Source organism: Strigops habroptila, chromosome Z (assembly GCF_004027225.2).
Source record: "Strigops habroptila isolate Jane chromosome Z, bStrHab1.2.pri, whole genome shotgun sequence".
NCBI classification, from domain to species: Eukaryota; Metazoa; Chordata; class Aves; order Psittaciformes; family Psittacidae; genus Strigops; species Strigops habroptila.
The window spans coordinates 51,710,013-51,729,956 of NC_044302.2; the positions used below are offsets into that span (position 1 = coordinate 51,710,013).

The following is a 19,944-nucleotide window of genomic DNA, read 5'->3' on the forward strand; positions in this document are numbered from 1 at the left end:
GTGACCCAGGGTACAGCTGCGAGCGCCAATGTGGTACTTCTGGCACCACGGCATGGGCTGGGAGCCAGTGGGTTTGGGAGTCTGCCTCAAGGGAAATACAATTCTTACAGTGATGGGCAGAGGAGCTGACTTAAAATATGGGTATGCAATGTTTTGTGGTATACATGGGAGGGACCCACAGGGTGGCAATATCAAGAGTATGAAACTTACAGATCTGGGAGTAAGAAGTGGGAGAGAAAATAAATGTGGAATTTGACAGTAAAAGGCACTCTGGAGAAGAACACAAAGTTGTCTGTCTGATTAGCTTAGGTATGATTTTCTCTTGTGTCTTCAGTGATTTTTTCAAGCAGGTTTTGGGGCATGTGCAGATAATAACTTTTGTAAGAACAAAAGCGTGTACAGGCCCTGTGTTAAACTATGTCATAATTTAACCTCAGCTGGCAACTGAGTAGCATGCAGCTGCTTGCTAACCACCCCCCGCAGTGGGATGGGGAGGAGAATAAGAAAAAGATAAAACCTATGACTTAAGAACAGTTTAATAATTAAAATAAGGTATAATACTACTAATAATAATGGAAAGGGAAATAACAAAGAGAGAGGGAGAGAGAGAGAAAACAAACAAAAAACCCCAATTATCACAAGTGATGCACAATACAATTGCTCACCACCCGGTGACCAATACCCAGCCCAACCTGAGTGATCTGCCCTTCTGGGTAACTCCCCCCAGTTTATATATGGGGCATGACGTGCTGTGGTACGGAATACCTCTTTGGCTGCTTTGGTTCGGGTGTTCTGTCTCTGCTCCCTCCCGGCTTCCCATGCCCCTCCTCACTGGCAGAACATGAGACTGAAAAGTCCTTTATCAGGGTAAGCACTGCTCAACAAGAACTAAAAACATCGCTATGTTATCAGCATTGTTCTCAGACTAAAGCCAAAGCACAGCACTGCACCAGCTAGAGTGCAGTGTCAATATTAACTTTACAGAGTTAATAGAAAATTAACTCTATCCCAGCTGAAACCAGGATATACGAAAACCACAAAATGAATCTGCCCAGGGCAGGATGTTTAGGTGTTCTGGAAGAGGTTGTGGTTCAGTGGCAGGCTGGCAATTCTTCCATTGTGAGCTGCTGGGCTCAGATCCCGGCCACCCCCTACTGGGAGCCCTGTTGTCCATCCATCACCTTCCCAGCTAACTGTACTCACAGAAGTCCAGTTTCCACAGGGGAAAACAGCAAATTCTCTGAACGCACATCCTGTGGCTGAACAAGGAGATGCTCTGTGCTGCATTTCTTCTTTTTCTTAGTTTCCCTCCCCCTCAGAAATGTCCAAGACTGCATGGAGAAAGGGAGAGGGAGCCAGCAGAGGCACCACGCACTCTGCTACCCGGTGCAGGATGTGTCCTTCAGGCTCCAACCTTTTCTGTAACACTGATGCTGTCAAGTTGGAGCTGGGATGAGAAAGATTTCATCCTGCCTATCCTGATTTATGTGGTACAAGTGGTGATGGTGGTTTTTTTACCAATCACACCGAACTCCTTTCTTTCTTTCTTGCGATTCAGTGCCATTAAAGACAGACTCACCACTGACTTATAGTGCTTTAAATGAAGAAAACAATATTTTAAAAGCTTCAAAACCTCATTTGGCACCTTATTTACACTGGCATGAAAGTATCATTAAGTGAAAAGCAATTAAAGTCTTTATTTGTTTTTAATTCTAGTATCTGGGGGGATTTTGTGGTATTTGGTGTTTTTGTTTGATTTTTTGTTTTGGTTTGGTGTGGTTTTGTTGGGTTTTTATTTAATGCCTTTGTGTGCATAAAACCAGCAATGCAGTAGATGTTTTAATGTTCATTCCAGGTGAGGAAAATCAGTTATTCAAGTCTCAGAACAGATTTTATTCTCCTCCATTTCTAATTGGAAAACTGATAATAAAACTCGTCAAAAATCAAAGCTCTACTGTCTTTACAGTACTGTGTATGAAACACACAGTTATTACCTCTAAGCATGTTTGTGTGTACATTTTAACTCTATGGATGCAGTGCCTGTTGAAACAATAAAGCAGATTTGATAGCCACAGCCTTCTCTGCATGCATAGAAATAAAACCTCTCTGTGTTTTCTTCAATGCAGTGATTCAAAGAACAGTGGGAAAGCCTGTTTTCCTCTGCTGACTGTCCTCTGTTCTTGATGTGAAGCAGAACACTCTGAGAGAGGCACACCTCTACCAGTTTGGAATACCAGGGGTATTTTAATCCAAATTTCTCAGTTCAGTTCTTTAACTGAAAAAGTTCAGAAATTGTTAGTGTGGAGGAGGAAATTGCGCAAATCTTATTTTCTTGAGTCGTGATGGAAACCCTGCAGTAATTATATTTCATTTAAGGAGCTGTCACTGGGCTGACTTCTGAGGCTTTGGTGTTCATCAAGGTAATGAAGCGATAATCAAGCACTGAAGGAGCAGCACTGTCACAATCTCTCAGTGACTCCCAGGAAGCCCTGGGCATGGACCATGAAAACCATGCTATCCAGCCCTGGTATTTACAGGTAGCTTGCTGAGAAGAAACCCAGGGGGTCTTTATTGTCCTTTGGGCAGACTAGGTCTTGTACACTGATGCATCCAGGTTTCTCTGCTGCTCCACCAATCTGGTTGTGCTGGTGGTTTCTGACTCTGATGTCTGCAGCAGCCATCACACGCTCCAGCTCTTCTCAAAGCCAGCACAAAGCAAATATCCTGTGTTATAAAGGCCATTGATGGCCATCTTCCTACCTTGTTATTTTGCTAGCTTGGTTTCTCAGGCAAAGGTTTTAGTATCAGTTTTAACTCCTTCCAAGCCTTCTTTCATACAGAAATGCAACAACCTGCTGCCTCCTCCTCACACTATATGTAGATATATCTGGCACTGCAAATAAATGTTAAGTACTGCCACCCAACTATTGTTTGAAGAAAATACAAAAATGGCATAATCTTATACTTGGAGCTGGAAGAAAACAATATTCATATTGTAATTCTCATGACTTTCAAGAATAATAAGTACTCTTAGGAGTGGCCAGGTAAGGCTAACTCTTGCTATATGCTTCAGGTGTTAAACTGTAAGGAAGCAGTGTGCTTGGTGCCAGAAGAAAGTTGCTCTGGGGCAAACTCCTTCCTTAAACTTCTAACCTCTGTTTTAAAGACAAATTTGATAAATTCATGTGTCTAATGTGCAGAGACAGATTAAATCCAACCTCTACTTGTATTATTCTGTGATTACCCAAGCTCGTCCATTCTTGTTTTAGGGAGCTCAAGTATTTCTTCCTCCTCCAACTTCTTACCATTTTTCCCTTTGAATCTTCTTCCTGTGATATCTCTTTTTATCCTAACATAGGCTAAGAGCCTTAACTTGGGAGATACTCCTGTCCTCTCTAGCATCCTGTCAGCAGTGCTTCTGCTCATATGTTAGCTTAGTGACCATCTGCTTGGCAGGCACACTTCCTAATAGGGTTTTTGTCCAGGACCTAGGTTCCCAGGGGCTGCCAAGGATCAGCACATGTTCCTGCCATGTTTCCCGATTTCCCGGTGTATAAAGCAGTAATATGTCATTACGGGCTCCGTTAGGACCAATTCTAATAATCTGAAATACTTCTCCTCACCTGTCCTTCCTCTATTAAAACTCTCCCATTCTGCAAAAAAAAAAAAGAACATGAACAACTCTAGAGAAAATCTTTTTAGTGTGTACTTTGTTGCTCAGTGTACATTCACAAGAGCGCTGAAGGAACCATTAAACCATGGAATTACTTCCTGAGTGACCCTTCCCTTGCATTTGCAGTTTGGAAATGAGAAAGCATATAGGAAGATGTATGGTTGAATTTTTCCACATAATCCGTACCCAGAATTAAGAAGTGGGCCCACAACTTCAGAAATCAACATAGCCACCCACCGCAACACACCCAACGCTGCAGAGGGTTTCGGAGACAAATGTGACCCTTCCTGAGGCTGGTGTTATTGGCTCCCTGGTATCTGACCACAGGTACTACTTCTGACCCAGCTGCCAACTTCTCCCTGTCCAAGACATTAAAAATCCTTTCGAATTTAGTAGCTTGTTGCTAAACTGCTCGCGGAAAACAGCATTGATGCCTCTTGTATTTGATTAATGGAATTATGGTCATGGTAAGCCTGCAGTCTCCCTAAGAAGTTGCGTTTAGAAATATAGGCACTAAGTTCATTTTAAGAGCTATAGCTGTCTTCTTGAAAAGCTCTAGCATGTTTATTACCCTCAGGAAGATATGATAAGTAAATTCTGTTCCGAAAGGATGTCATCACTAAGAAGATGAAACCACTCCCCATCTTTGAAGCCCCTTGCTGCCAGTCTGGTGTGAAACAGGATGTATATGAAGGCAGGAAGGACAGCTGGATGGGTTGCTATGAAGCAGTCCCAGTTATCATTTGGTCCTATAGCTTTTCCCTTTACCACCACCAGCCATGTCCCCCAGCAGCTGCAGGCTGCTGAATTCTATAGCAGTAGCCATGCCCTGTGCTCCTGTCCTGGTTTCAGCTGCAGTAGTGTTGATTTTCTTCCCAGTAGCTGGTGCAGTGCTGTGTTTTAGCTTTAGTGTGAGAACAGTGCTGGTAACATGGTGATACTTTATTTGTTGCTCCGTAGCACTTACTCTAAATCAAGGACTTTTCAGTCTCATGCTCTGCCAGTGAGGAGGGACACGGGAAGCCGGGAGGAAGCAGAGACAGAACACCCGAACCAAAGTAGCCAAAGAGGTATTCCATACCACAGCACGTCATGACCAGTATATAAACTGGGAAATTGGTGGGGAGCCACTGCTGCTTGGGGACAGGCTGGGCATCAAATCAGTGGTGGTGAGCAATTGTGCTGTGCATCACTTCTGTTTTGTGAACTTTTAGTTCCTTTTTCTTTTTTTTTTTTTTTTTTGGTTCGCTATTGTCAATATTGTTTTTGTTGTTGTTATTTCTATTATCACTATATTTTACTTTATTTTAGTTATTAAACTGTTCTTATCTCAACCAATAGGTTTTACCTTCTTCTGATTCTCCTCCCCATCCCACCTGGGGTGAAGAGAAGGGTGTGAGCACGTGGCAGGGTTGCCAGCTTGGGTTAAACCACAGCTTGGTTGCCAGCTTGGGTTAAACCACAACAGCTCCCCGTGGTCCAAAACCATTCCAAGAGATTTATGAGGTTTCCTCCAGCCAAAGGCTGCTGGGGCTTTCTATTCAGGACCAGCAAAATAATCAGGCATGCAAGGCAGAGCCAGACCTTCTGCCTTGCATAGCCAGCGGGTATGCACTGGTCCCAGCAGTGTTTTTCCTGCGGGTGCAAGACTTCCGCCTCTTGTCAGCCTGAGGTGTGGCATGGCTTTTCTTCCTCTTCTTTCAAATAGGAACCACTGCCATACAAGCTGTGGGTGTTAGCTGGAACAAATATGGTATCAGGTACCTGGAAGACATGATAAATGCTCAGAGTGCTCCCACAGCACAGCCCGTGCCAGGTCATGTAGCCCCAGGAGACCTCTGCATGGAGTGGGAAGACTGGAGGTATGTCCTTTTGGCAGGTCATACCACCTTGTGGTGTGTGCATTTCCTATTATTGCCCTGCATCTGTACAGCAAGGCGCATGGAGAAGTTAAAACCATGGCGAGGCAGGGTCCACACAGGCATAAATGCCTTCACTGGTGTGAGGCAAAATCTCCCCACTGCAATAAATTTCCTCACTAGAAGCGGGCTCCTGTTGCTGTGCACCTGGTGTGAAAAGCGTTGGGTTTTAGTATCAGCACATTGCTCAAAGCTGCTATAAAACCATACAGCTACACTTCAGCTCAGTGGCTGCTTAATGGCTGCGTCTCTGTAACACGTCATCATGATGAAGTTACTATTTCTTCCCAGTGCTGCGGTGAAACTTTTTTTCCTTTTATAAATTGGATTAGTGAGCTCTGACATAAAGCACAGCTGCCATACAGGATGCCTAACCAATATATATGTGCATAATAGATCATGATAATATAAGGTAACATAAGGTAACATAATGTAACAAGGTGTCCCTGCCCATGGCAGGGAGGTTGGAACTATATGATCGTTAAAGTCCCTTCCAACGCAAACCATTCTGTGATAACATATCGCAACATGACAAACACAATACGACATAACACAATACAACATAACACAACCTATATTACTGCAGTGTTTGCACTGTTGCGGCCCTGCATAATGCCCAGGTTAAGGGCGCAACAGGCTCGTGGCTGCACGGCATTGCGTGTGGCATGGTCGCTTCTCTGCAACGTGCACCGGGAGGCAAGGGCCAGGGTCTGCTGCGGCCCGGGGCTGCAGGCCCCCTCGGAGGCCACGGAGGGTTTTGGGGGACGAGCCCCGCGGAGCTCGGCACTGACCTCGAGGTGGGGGGCGGGAACCCTGCTCTCTCCTGCCGCCCGGCCCGCGGTGGCACGCCTGACAGACGCGGTGAGTCCCGTCCCACGGACGAAGGTACCGCCGTAGCCTCCCGCCAGCGCAGGCCGGACACCACTGCCCCACTCGGCGCCTCTCCGGCGGCGCCGGGACTCGAACCCGCGCACGCCGCGCTCGCGGCCTGTCCCCTTGCTTAGGCAGCGCGCTCGGGCTGCGCGTGCCCAGAGGCCCCTCCCCGGGGGGGGGTGGGGCTGGGGGAGGGCGGGGAGGCGAGGCGCACGTGCTGCCGGCGTGCGCGGAGGCAGGGAAGGGGCGGAGCGCGCGGGGCGGAGCGCGCGTGCGCAGGGGGCAGGGCCGGGCGGCGCGCGCACATATTCCGTGTCGGGGCGCGACGTGCTCTGAGCGCTGTTCCCCGCGGGCAGGCGTGAGCCGCGGTCGCGGCGTCCTCCTGCCTGCCTGCCTGCCTGCCTGCCTGCCTGCCTGCCTGCCTGCCTGCCTGCCTGCCTGCCTGCCTGCCTCACCATGGACGAGCAGAGGGTGAGTGCCGGCGGCGGCAGGGGCGGGGGACAGGGAAGAGAAAGCGGGCTGGCTCTCCCTTAGCCCGCTGTGCCGCCGGACTGCGGCGGGGCGGCAGGAAGGGTCTTTCCCCGCGGCGTCGGCGTTTCACCGGCGCTCGGGCTGGCTGCCTGAGGAGATCGGCGGCGGCTGTGGCAGGGCGGCAGGGCGCTTCCCCTGTCCCGGGCTGATGCCTCCTGCGGGCGGCCGGCAGGGGAGGAGCTCCTCCGCGGGCGCTGCGGCTGTTGTAGCGTAATGAGGCGCGGCTCTGCTGTAGAGCTCTTTCACACTGTGTATTCCTGTCATAAGTAATTATGGTGTGCACACAGGCCGCTCTGTTTCCCGTTGGTGGCATCCTGTATTGAAGGGAACTAATTAATAAAAGCGTTTTGTAGTTGGCTTGTTTCTTCCCCTGTAACTGCTGCCCTGTAATTCCCTCTTTCCCTTAGTTGCCATCTGCCCTCCCAGGGCAATCACTGAGGCGCAGGGATGTGCCTGGTCTAGGGCTGGGCTTTCTAAAAATGATACTCTGTTGGAAAAAGTTCTGGCTCAGCCTTTTGGCCTTCAGTCTAGCAGTGCAGAAGGGCTGCCGTTACTGTCTCTCTGAAGACTCTGCTTTCCTTATCTTGGCAACTGGCTTGTGTGTAGGGTCTCAGTAACTAATGGCTTGAAATTTACAGATCACAGATGTTTGCTATTTTGGTTAGGTGCTTATGTGCTTTGGAAAGTGAGATGTGAAAAGCCAAAAAAGTCTGCTTCTGGTAGATACTATGTGGATTTGAGTCTGTCTGCCTCTGCCTGCTTTATGCGAGATTAGTCTCTGCTGAGAAGGAGTAAATGAGGGCTGCATCTGTTGTGAGTGCTCTAGGTTGATGTTCCTGAGTGTTGTCATTGTTCTTATTTGAATTTCAGTGCTGCTTGGAGGTTCCTAATGCAGTAGTAAATTTGCAGTTGATCTTTTATTTTACAATACTTTGTTAATTTGCTATTGTCAGTTGTATTGTCTTAAGTATGTCTTCAAACTCTGGCAACTTCAATGTGTGGACAAGTGCAGAAGATTAAATTAATGGAGGCTAAGGAAGTTTGAAATCCAGTCTGCATGTGAAGGTTGGTATGACACAGGATTTTGTCCTAAGCCTTCAGAAACGCTAAATTCTGTCCTGCATCCAGTCGTGTCGTAAGACTTCAGTATGAACTTTGAACAAGTTGGTAACATGCTTCTTAAACAGAACTGATGTAAACCATTTAGTTTATCAAAGTTTATTCTAACTTTTATGAGGTGCCCATCTGCTTCAGCAGGTGCTATGTTTTGTTAGTTACTAGCTATTCAAAGGAGGGTATATTGTCTAGTTTTATGCTCTTGGCAAGATTACAAGCCACCACATGTTGGCTTGTAATGAAGAGCTTCCTATCCTTTTTCATACTGTTTCATGTTCTTCATCCCTTGCGCATCGACACTGTTGCTTTACAAATGCCATGCATGTTTTTTTCTGCCAAGAATGTATTAGATTCAGAGTGAAAATAGGATGTAAAAGTGAAAAGCAGCATGAAACTCTTTGATAGCACCAAAAATCACTTCTGTGATAAACATGCTATAATGTTTTAAAAGCTAATTTGAAACTGACCTCACTTAGCACATGCTAGCTAGAGTGAACTGGGAGGAAATTAGTTGTAATAGGATTCTGTGAAATACTACATCCATCAGTGGGCAATAGATGTAAATTTCCTTCAGTGTAGAAATACCAAGAAGCTTTTCAGAGCATGGAGCTATTGTAGTCCTTTTGTGAAGTAACTTTGAGTGCATGCATCAGCTGCTGCTCATGCTGGTAATTTTTCTAGTGCCCTTTTCAGTACATGTAATTGTAGTAACTTTTCAGAAATGCCTGTTACAGGAGGAAATGGCAACAGTGCAGTGTTTTGAATTTGGCATGTGTCTTTATTACTTACTGGTGATTAGAAAATTACACTAGAAGATGCTGTATGTTAGTTATTCCTAAAAGCTGACTTTCTGTGTATTGCTGTTTAAGAAATTCTGTCTGCTGCTGGTGGATATTTTTAGGCCTCTTACATCTGCATTTGTAGGTGGTGTCTAAACTTGTTCAAATTTGACCCAACCTGGTAAAGTTCCTGTTTGGAGAAATTGGTAGCTTATTTCAAAAGAGCCGTACTGATCCCTGTTTGGTCAGCTGACTTTAACTTTAGATGTAGTGGAGAACATTGTTTGGTGGCCATCTTCCAGTTGCTGCCATGCATTTCGCTGTGCAAAGGCTTTCTAAGCTCTCCTCCCATGTAGGTCTTTTCCTTTAATCGTATGAAGCTGTAAAGCCCCCAGACATAGTTCAGTAGTACTGTGTTCAAGAAGACTAATTTATTTTTTTCCATGCGGTGTAACTGAGTAAGCCCTAAAATCCTGGCTGAAAGAGGATTGAGAGTTTCCTTGTTCATCCAAATTGACAGTTATGTTTATAGGATATAAGGCTTAACTGCAGGCTGTCTGACATGGCGAAACAATTGCCTCTGGTCAGTCGTGACTGCAGAAGCAGCTGGTTGGACAATGATGTTTCATCTGCCATTCTGATGTGTACAGAATTGTCTTTAAATACATTCTGTTTAACCAGACAATAGAGAGATTCTGTAATGAAGTGATCAAGACCTGCTATACTCTTTGCTTCTGAAAGAAGCCAGTCTGGTCTTGTTTCTTTTCCTCGAAGTCCTAATTTCAGTCATTGCAGTCATAGCTGTTCCATTGTATTTTTACATAACACTATCACAGCATATGTGGTAAAAGCAGTAAATTTTCACTTCTGCTGGTGCTTTAACTTTGTGAGCATGGCAGTATGCAAACAGACAGTGGGCTGGAGTAACAATAAATACGTCATTGCAGATTTGTTCAAAACTGCTGAGGAAGCGGTGTGAGAACAAACAGATTTGGGCATGGTTTAGGACTAGAGGAGAGATTCCTCATATGGTATGTAGTGTTTGGGTTTGCTGTGGATGTTGTGTAAGGATAAAATACTTTTCTTTTCAGGAAACAAATGTGACCTAAGTAGTAAATGTTTATTAAAAAAAAACGCATATGGGAGGGACCTCTGCAACATCTCTTTGGTGGTCTGGCGGTTTTTAAGGTGTGCTTATTTGCTCCCTATGCCTCAATTTCCTAGATGTTGTTAAATAACAATGTTAAGCTGAGCAACTTGAAATCAGTTTTGTTTATAGAACTTACTATCAATGAGCCAGAATTGAATAACAAAATTCCTAGTTACTCCCTCTCATTGTCCTTTATTTTTACTTGCATATGCTGATGTGCTCTGAACTTATGCAATTATACAACCTGATGTAGTTTTAAGTACCAAGCGTTGATGTCAAATTCTTAGAAAGTGGTTGAGTACTCAACATAATTAAACTTGGTAGTCTTACTTAATTTAAAAATGCATTTTGATGTGCTTAACTTTTTTGTTTTTTCCTGCTTAGTAGATGTTCTGTAAGCTGAATCTACTGCTTTTTAGTAGCTGGAGTAGTACACCGCAGAAGTAACGTTGATTGTCTTTCTCAGCTATCAGTAAGCTTTCCTCTTTGAGGTCATGTTTAAGTGGAATATATAAATTATTCACCAAAATATTTTACCACTTGTAAAATAAATTTTCAAATCAACATTACATTTATGCTGTCTATAGAATAAACTGTCAGCTCAGTTATTAAACACTAGCTTCTTTTGACAGTAGGAAATACTAATTTTTCTCCTGTGTTGATTTTTACCAGCTTTTATTCTTTCCTCTATTGATTCTCTGTTTGGTTGCACAAGCATTAGTTTTCTCATCTGGAGAAGTTGTAGAGTGTGGTGCCAGTAGGTTCTCTGGTTTAGATGACTTGGGAGTTTCAGTAAAACATGTGAAATGATGTATTGTAAAACAGACTCATGATTTCTCCTGAACTAGCAACTGGAGATCTTTAGTTTGGTGGAATGCTGTTCAGACCTTTCTTACTCTTTCTTGAACAAACTCTTATTCTTGATCCCATCAGAATAAGAGTTGAATTCGCTACAACTGGAATATATATAATGAATTTCCATCTATGGTGAAATGGTGATGGTTAATAAAATTAGAACTTTTTTTGTTTTGTTTTTGTTGGTCTGTGGGATTTTTTTTTTTTTGTGTGGGGTGTTTGTGGGTTGTTGGTTTTTTTTGGGGTTTTGTTTTTTTTGGGTGTTTTGTTTTTTTTTTTTTTTTTTTACAACTTCTCTCACTTGTTTTTGTGATTCTAGGAAACTCTGCAAAGGATTGTCTCTACTCTAGCAAACAAGAATGATGAAATTCACAACTTCATTGACATCCTGAACCACACAATAAAGAATGTTCAGGTATGTGTGTGTGTATATACATGCGTTAAGGCTCATAAGTGGTAGTTGAGAGGGGAGCAGGTTTTTTTCCAGTTTTGTTAGTTTCAAACTGTTCGGGTAGTGTGTAAGGCTACAACAGTGAAGTTTAAAATATATATTCATCTTGGAACCAGATAGAAAAACATTTTGCCCTTTAAGTCTGTCTCTAGTAGAAAGACATGATGGTTTTGCTTTTCATGTGAAAAGCTATCGTAGGATTTGATCTATGTGGAAGAGACAATATGGATTTTGATGCAAGATCTCCATATCCTGTTATTTGGAAGTAGTCTATCTTTTTTTTTTTTTTGTTTTTCAGTCTGCTATGCAGACTGATAAATGAGACCATATACATGATACTCGTGAGAAAAATCTATGCTCTTTCTCTTTTCAGTAGCTGTAAATTTTGGGCTTAAGTTAGACCGAACTTTTAGAGCATCTACACTAGGATAAGGTTTTGCTTCATTTAGCCTATCAATAAACTGTAATTTGTTTTGTGTTTAAAGCTGAGCCAAGTTAATGGCAGAAATAGGAATCATCCAGCAGATCTTTAAGATGGCTTCTTGAGTGCAGTTTTTAGTATCGAATGAAGCCATTTTATGTGGAACTGTATAACTACCTCCTTAAAAACATCTAGCAATCTGTCTGTACGAGAGAGGGAAGTCAAGGCCTTTTGGCATGGAACAAAGTTGACAAGTCTGTTGGTTCTGTGCAAGTGTCATGGAATTTGCATGGATTCCAGTCTTCAGTGTCCTGATGTAAAGTTTGGTTAGTAGGTGTCCACCATTCCTAATATTTCTTCCCTCTTGATAAGGTGGGGAGCAGTGACAAACTGTCCACTGGTTATGGCAAAGCATGTTTAGGCAAACAATATGACTTACAGTCTAAAAGCTTAGCCTGCATTGTTTCCAATATAAATTGCATCAGTTTCAATTCTCTTCTCAGGTGAACTCTTCTAGTGCAATCAGTGAGTTGGATGAAGAATTTGATCGTCTGTATTCTGTATTGTATGAGATGAGTGGGACTATGGCCAACACTATTCGGCAAGAGGCGGCTCATAAAATTCAAGCTCTGCAGGTAACTGTATAACTACATCTGCAAATTTTTGCGGCTGAATAGAAGCAGTTTTAAAGTGCTATTTTAAACTTCAACTGAAAGTGAGATTTTGGTAGTGTTGCAAGAAATGCAGAAAGTGCAGTGTAAATGTTTTCTTTGATACAAGTATTTCTCTGGTCCCTTCTTCTAGGGTACTTAATGGTGCCTAGCGTGTTTATATTCTCCAGATTATTATATAGAAAAGAAGTGGTATTACCTGTAGAGCTTACAGGTGGAGAGTGGCTGCATAAGGGCAGGACTTAGGTTTGTGTTTACCTTCAAACCAAGGAACACCTTCTGGGCTGAAGCTGGTGTCTTTCTCCAGTTTGGAATACTAGCATCTGAACCTGTGTGCATGCCAGAGTGATTTACTCAGGCTTGAACTTGGAGAATCACATCAGGTATCCTAAGCACGAAGTCTGGTCTCCTGATGACAGAACTGGCCGCTCCACTATTTAACATGAAGGAAATTGTATATGCACACTGAAAGACGTATGGGAGTTGCTTGGGAAGAGGTTATACTGGTGCCCGCTACTAAACCTGCTACGTGAGTTTTGGCAGCTTGCAGTTTTATAATTTCATGAAGAAAAATCTTTGTGATGGGTTTCAGAGAGGAAAAAAAATTGTTAACTTTCTGAAACATGTATAAAGTCTGGTTTTTTTTTTTTCCAATAGCATGTAGCAAGCTGGCTCTAGCTTTCAGAAAGTCTGGTTGCATGGGGTCAAAGCACAGTTAAAACTTCTAAGCAGAAGTTGTTTCTCCAGCTTTTTTCTTTAAACGATCCTAGTTGCCGCATTCTGCTGCCTAGCTCTTTTTACTTATGCAGAGGAATAAGGAAGATATTTGTTCCTGAAAAACTTCATCTTCTCATGTCTAGTCAGTTTAAAGAAGTCCTAGGAGCAGTTTCCTGAAACAAATTCCACAGGCTTCTTTATATAAGGTCTGTTTATGTCTATACTTAAAAGGCTGGGTGTAAAACATTCCGGAACTTTGCAGGGCACAATTTAATTTAGGCTCTTAAGTGCACTTTTTAACTCCAATTTTGTCTTTCTCTCCATACGTTTATTCTAAGTCCTTCTGAAGTTTCTCAACAGAGGTCTACCCATATCCAGGCATGCTTAGGACTTAAATGCTTAAAGAATGAACAAAGAACAGCTCACAGGTGAAATTCTTCTGTGGCATGTGTCAATTTTTCTACCTTCTAGTGAAGAAAACCTAGAGTTAATCTTGCAAGCAGTTATTCTGGAACTGAAAACTGTTTGATAGTTACTCATCTGGCAGCCTGACTTGACCATTGTAGTTTTCTGTTAATATCTGAAATATAATCTAATGTGATCAAGCTCAGGTGTGTTTGAACCAAATTCTTCTGAAAGCTTGCTAGTGTAGTACAGCTGTATCAAGAATTGCTGCCCAGTATCTGTGTTGAACAGCTGAGCTGCTACTTAGGCAGAAGAGGATGAAGACAAGTGGAATGTTATGCGTCACTGACACAGTTGTTAAGTGCCTTGCCTGTTCTTCAGCTGAGGCTGTTCTCTAACTAGGGGCCTAGAGGACATTCTCTTCACTTCATGACAGACCAAGCTTCCTCTAACTAAGGCACTGCAAGAGTGCTTTTCCCAACAGTCAATCTACCAAACCAAACTAACATTGAATGTATTAATTCAAGCCGTTATCTTTGGCTGGATCTGAAAATTAACTTTGTATGAAGAAACCAACGAACTTCAATGAGATACAAACATCCTGTTTAAAGGAATGGACTTGCTTAGTTTATTGTCCTTGTGTCCTTAGTTTATTGTGCTTGTGCTGTAATTAGTCTTCTGTAGTTGACAAGATCTTCTTGTGAAGAATAAGCTGTAACTTACAATACTGGGGCTACATATGGTGGAAAAGGGTGAGGATTTAATATTTAGAGTGATCCCTCCAAAATAATTCCCTTGGAAGTAAGGCTGGAAACCAGAAATTTTCCTTAAGCCTTGCTTTGAAGATATTGTTATATTTTGGGGCAGTGTATTTTAATAACGCTAAAGTATTTATTTTTAACTCTGAAATGCAGATGCAGCTCAGTAAGATGCTAATGGAAGCATCCAGTTCCTGTGTCATTCCTGCAAATCTATTTGAAAATGCCTTTGGTATTTGCCTCTCTCCTTTGAGGTGTTTGGGATGTTTTGGGAGTATCATGGTGTATCTGAGTGTCGGCACTGGATATCCTTCAAAAAGGAGAGCAGCTGTAGTGGATGAATGACAGCTTGCATTAATGGCATGCTTCAGAAGTTATCTGAAAACCGTGTACTAACTTCTAGCTGTTGGACTGTTTCCTTGCTGCTATTTTATCTCTGAACAGTAAATCTGAGGGGCAACTGGCCCAAGTCAACTCACCACAATTGCCAAAACTAGTTACGCTTCTGAAGTGCTTGAGACAGGTCTATTCTTGAAGTTGATGCAACTGTTGGTTGCTTTTGAGCCAGTGATGACCTTAGAGCAAGCTGTGTTTCCTGAAGTGTTTTAAAGAAAAAGAATTACTTGCTATTGACTTGTTCTGAGATAATACAGTAAGTATCACATGAGTAGAAAACTAGCTATAGATTGAATGGTGATGCAAGAGCTGCTGCCAGTCTTAAAATGTGCGTCATCTAACCTATGGTGTGTTTAGGATCCTGCAGTGTATTCAAAACTAATCTTTTTAGGGATATACCTGTAGTATGTAATACTTGAAGTTCTCTGTGGACTGTTTTGTATACTGGGATTGGTAGTTTACTAAGGATAGAGTTTCAGATAATCCTGAAAGAAATTTCTCCTCTGTCCTTCTTTGTTCCCCTTCCTCTACTATCCCCATTTGTTATACAGCAGTATTGGTTTTGTGACAGTTGTAGATCTGATTGGGGATAAAATCATTGACTTTTTCAAGACTACTGCTACATTAAACAGTATCAGTTCATTGATGAAGTGCAGTTCTGGAAATAAAAATTGTGGTGCACATAAATGTAAACATTTCTTTGCTTCTAAAATCCTGATGTTGGGAGAAAAAGGCCTTAAAAGGAAATCTGACTTTTAAATCAGATTTCAGCACCTATCCAACTTTTTCCCCTTTGGATTTATAGGATGTGCCATATATCACTCTGCACTTGTCAAGCACAGTGAAGTTCTAGTTAATGTGATGTGTCAGATAGCCTTGATTAGATAAGGTATTAAGTTGTTACAAATGAATAGCAAAACCATGTACTGGTAGTTTATAAATGAGTTTTTTAATGTGAATACATCTAATTACTTTTGCTTTCTGTTTTTGCTTCAGGATCAGCTTAGCCAATGTCGTAATGCCCTAGAGAGTTCTGAAGAGCTGCTGGAGCTTGCTACTCAGTCACTGGACATAAAGGACCCTGTGGAGTTCTTAAAGGTAGAAAGCATTGAATGAATGTGTGTAAGGCAGATGTTGGTATTTGTCTCAGTCTGAAATATCCTTGCTTACTGTACTGGACCCTGCAAACTTACCAAGAATATGGAGAATAAGGATGGAGAACCACATGAAAATACAGTTAATGCTCTGTTGAGGAGGTAGAGTCAGGCATTATAGCCTTCAATCTTTATGCAGTCTCTAATAAGTGTGGTTTTTTTCTTGGAGTGATGGGAGAGGGAAAAGAATGACTTCTCATAGGCAACAGTCAGTGTTAAGCAAACTTTCATTGATGCTAGACCCCAGAAAGTGAGGGTAAAATTAATCTCTCAAACTGCACCAAGGTGTACAAAATGTGTGATGGCCAGAACTCAAAGCTGTGGCAGCTGACCCATCAGTTGCCTGGTACTGTTACATGACACTTGCAGAGAGTCACTTGCTTTTGCAGCTCTGCAGGGGACTAACAAGACAACTCTTCACAACAGAAGAAAAGCCAGTTGCCCCGTCACTAAAGAAGATAGTTACTGCTGCTTCCACGAGAAGGTGGTGGATGATATTAGTAGGTGACTCTGCTTTGAAAGGCACAGAGTCAGCCACCTGTCAGCCTGACTGAGGTGCCTCATGAGGGGGATGTGTGGTCTACTGGGAGCTCGGATTAGAGATGTTGTGGAGAGGCTGCCCAGTCTAGTTAGTCCCGCTATTACCCACTTCTAGTGGGTGCCAGTGATACAGCTAGCAGCAGTCTGGGGAACATTAAGAAAGACTACCGAACCCTAGAAAAGGTGGTGAGGGGCTCTGGAGCTCAGATAGTTTTCTCGTTGGTCCTCCAGGTCAAAGGAGAGGGCACTGAAAAGGCGAATCTGGCAGATTAACAGATAGTTAGAAGGGTGGCACCATAGTCAGGCTTTTGGTTACCTAGACCATGGGACTTGCTTTGGGAAGCTGGGTCTACTGAGGACTGATGGGGTCTACCTAACAAGGAGGAGAAGAGCATCTTTGGTAGGAGACTTGCCAGGCTGGTGAAGGCAGCTTTAAACTAGATTTGTTGGGGGAGGGGGGATTGATCCATCCCAAACCTAACAGTCAGATGCCAGCATGTGCAGTGAATGCTTGGAGTGATGCAGAGCTACTCCACCCACTTCAGCCAATGAGTCAGCTTTATTGGAGTTTGGCTCCGATGCTTCTATACACATGCCCATAGTATGGGGAATAAACAAGAGGAATTAGAGGTGTGTGCATGTCTATGGGGATATGATATCATTGGCATCATGGACACGTGGTGGCATGGCTCCTATGACTGGAGTGTTGGAATCGAAGGTTACAGGCTTCTTGGGAAAGACAGGCCAGGGGGTATAGCCCTTTATGTCAATGAGCAGATGGAGTGTATGGAACTCTGCTTGGGGATGGATTGATAAACCAGCTGAAAGCTTATGGGCCAAGATTAAAGGGAGGGCAGTGACAGGAGATATCACTGTGGAGGATAAGGGGGCTGGAGCACCTCCTATATGAATACAGGCTGAGAAAGTTGGGGCTGTTCAGCCTGGGGTAGAGAAGGCTCTGGGGAAACCTCACAGCAGCTTTCCAATATCCGAAGGGGGGCTTACAAGGATGCTGGAGAGGGACTCTTCATCAGGGACTGTAGCTATAGGACAAGAGGCAATGGATTCACACTTAAACAGGGGAGATTTAGGTAAGATATAAGGAAGAAGTCCTTTACTGTGAGAGTGGTGAGACACTGAAACAGCCTGCCAAGGAAGTTGTGAATGCTCCATCCCTGGCAGTGTTCAAGGCCAGTCTGGACAGGGCCTTGGCAATGTGGTCTAGTGGGGGATGTCCGTGCCCATGGCAGGTGGTTGGAACTAGATGATCTTAAGGTCCTTTCCAACCTAAAATGTTCTACGACTGTAGCTGCAACCATCTGTGGATGACAAGCTGTTTGTTTTGCAGACTTTTATGCAACCTGTGGGTCTTTAACTTGCAATCTTGAACTCTCTGGCCGTACTGAAAGACCCTATGAAACTGAATGCAGGGCAAGTCTTCCTCTATTCTGCAACCTTCTAATGCATTTGTATGTTGTATAGGTGAGAGCCTGATTTTGGCCTCACCTTGCAATTCCAATACAAATGTGTACTTTACCACAGTGGATTTGTAAACAAGGCAATTTGTATCTAACTGGAAGAATATACTTACAAATTAGTGAAACAGTTCTACAAATACACTGAGTCACTACCCTAGGCTTACTAGTGTAATCTTCTCATTAGTAGTGGGGCCAAATCCAAGACTCAGTTACTTTCATCTTCATTTTAATAGGAACAAGGACATAAGTTAATCTAAAAAAAGTGGGCAGGAAAGCTGTCTTAATGTGTCAGTCATACATTTTGGCAACATGTTTTTGTGCTATTGTGCTTCCTGAGTGTCACCTTCGATTTATTTGCCTGGAAGGGTGACAGTTCCAAAACTGAGTATTTTTGTTAGCACTTCAGTTTGAGTTGTCCTTTCTGTCATGTCATAGTGATGTGTAGAACTTAAGTTAGCCCTTGAGCACTAGGGAGAATGTAGCTTTGAATTTATTTGATGTTGTTTCTTTTCAGATGTATCTAATACTTTTTTAAATCAAATACATTTAGGAAAATTAGTTGAGTGCTTGCTGGGAGTTTCAAATTTGGTGTCTCATATTTAAGACACTGAAATCTGATTCATTTAACTCTAAGATTTGAAACTTGTCTTTCACTAGCTTGCATTTGTAAATATGCCTTTGGATATGGCATTTTAAGGTAATATTGCCTTAGCTATTAGCTAGGTAAATCTATTATTCTGCTAATAGGAATACCAAATGTTCCCGAAACACAGGACAGCTTCAGCCTTGACTATTTTTTTATTGGCAGAAGTCTTCTTTGGATCCTCCAGTAAATCAGTTCAGGAGAAAATAGCATAAGACTAAGATTACTTCAATTTTTTTTGTTAGTTTTTTGGTGACTTTATTTGCTTAATTGACTTACCTGAAAGTCAAAAGAACATGAATGCCAGCACACAGGAGGGTTTGGTGGTTAGACAGGATGTGATTTGACACTGCTGGGCAGCTCCTCTGAGATGGGCTGATACCCATCATTATCTGTAGCCTGGAAACAAACTAAATTCAAAGGAGTTAAGCCAGGCCTGTCTTGCAGAGGACTGTTGAGTCCTGGCTGCCACATATTCCACAAGGTGTAGAGGTTATGAAGAGGGCCTTTTATTTTTGGAACATCAGTCAGTAGTTCCTACAATAACATTGGTTCAGGATAAACCAAAGGTAACTCTTAACGCTAAATTATTTCTAAACACTTGGGGTTTTTTCTGCTTCTGACTTGGGAATATAAAGTTGGTTTTGTAGTAGGGACATAGCGACAATGCGATTTTTTTTTTTTTTTTTTTTTTTTTTTTTGAGTGTGCTTTGTATTTAATGAAAAAATTGGAATTCCTCCACTTTTGTTTGACTTTAAATTGGGAAGCTACCTGATGTTTCTTGTCTCCCCTTTGAAAGGGAATGGTTCAGCTGAATGGCAATTAGATCAAGTAGCAACTTCAACTCCAGGCATGGGTTCAACAGACCTAACTAAGCGAGCACTACTTCAACAGTAACATTTTATCTTAGGTTTGCAGTTCCTCTTGGTGAAGGACAGAGATTTTGTCTTTCCAAATGCCAGTTAATGTTTATCTTTGAAATATGCCATCACCACTTCTGCATCTCCTTCAGTGGTATGATTTAATAGTAGGAAAACTACATTGTGTGGTTTTGAATGGTGACATAAGGAGAGAGCCTTTTAGGAAGTATTTTTCAGAGGAAAAGTGAAAACAAGCCCTTTTTTTTTTTTTTTTTAAGTTTGTCAGAGGATGTGTACATACATCCTGTGATGTACACACAAACAAGTCAGGTATGGTTACATGCCACTAATAAGCACTTCATATTTTAAAGAAAATACCGAAGTAGTTAAATTTTACTGACTTTGTTGAGTGGGTCTTTCAAGATGTGTTGGAAAGCAACTTAACTGATTAAGAGAAATCTGAAGAGATAGTCACACCCAGAAAGTTGAGTCATTTGGAATTAGTTTGGTGTGGTTCTTGATATCAGGTTTTTTCCCTTGTGATACATCGTTG

At 42.5% G+C, this 19,944-nt stretch overlaps 1 protein-coding gene across 3 annotated transcripts in view; it reads left to right on the plus strand.

The window, feature by feature from the left end:
- Positions 1-6,787: 6,787 nt before the first annotated feature.
- Positions 6,788-19,944, plus strand: part of FSD1L (fibronectin type III and SPRY domain containing 1 like) — a 31,410-nt gene continuing 18,253 nt past the window's right edge. For all 3 annotated transcript variants that reach the window (XM_030512836.1, XM_030512837.1, XM_030512838.1), the window contains exons 1-4: positions 6,788-6,936; positions 11,216-11,311; positions 12,272-12,403; positions 15,712-15,813. In XM_030512836.1, the coding sequence (XP_030368696.1) occupies positions 6,922-6,936; positions 11,216-11,311; positions 12,272-12,403; positions 15,712-15,813 (345 nt within the window). In that variant the 5' untranslated portion in view covers positions 6,788-6,921. The remainder of the gene's footprint in view (positions 6,937-11,215; positions 11,312-12,271; positions 12,404-15,711; positions 15,814-19,944) is intronic.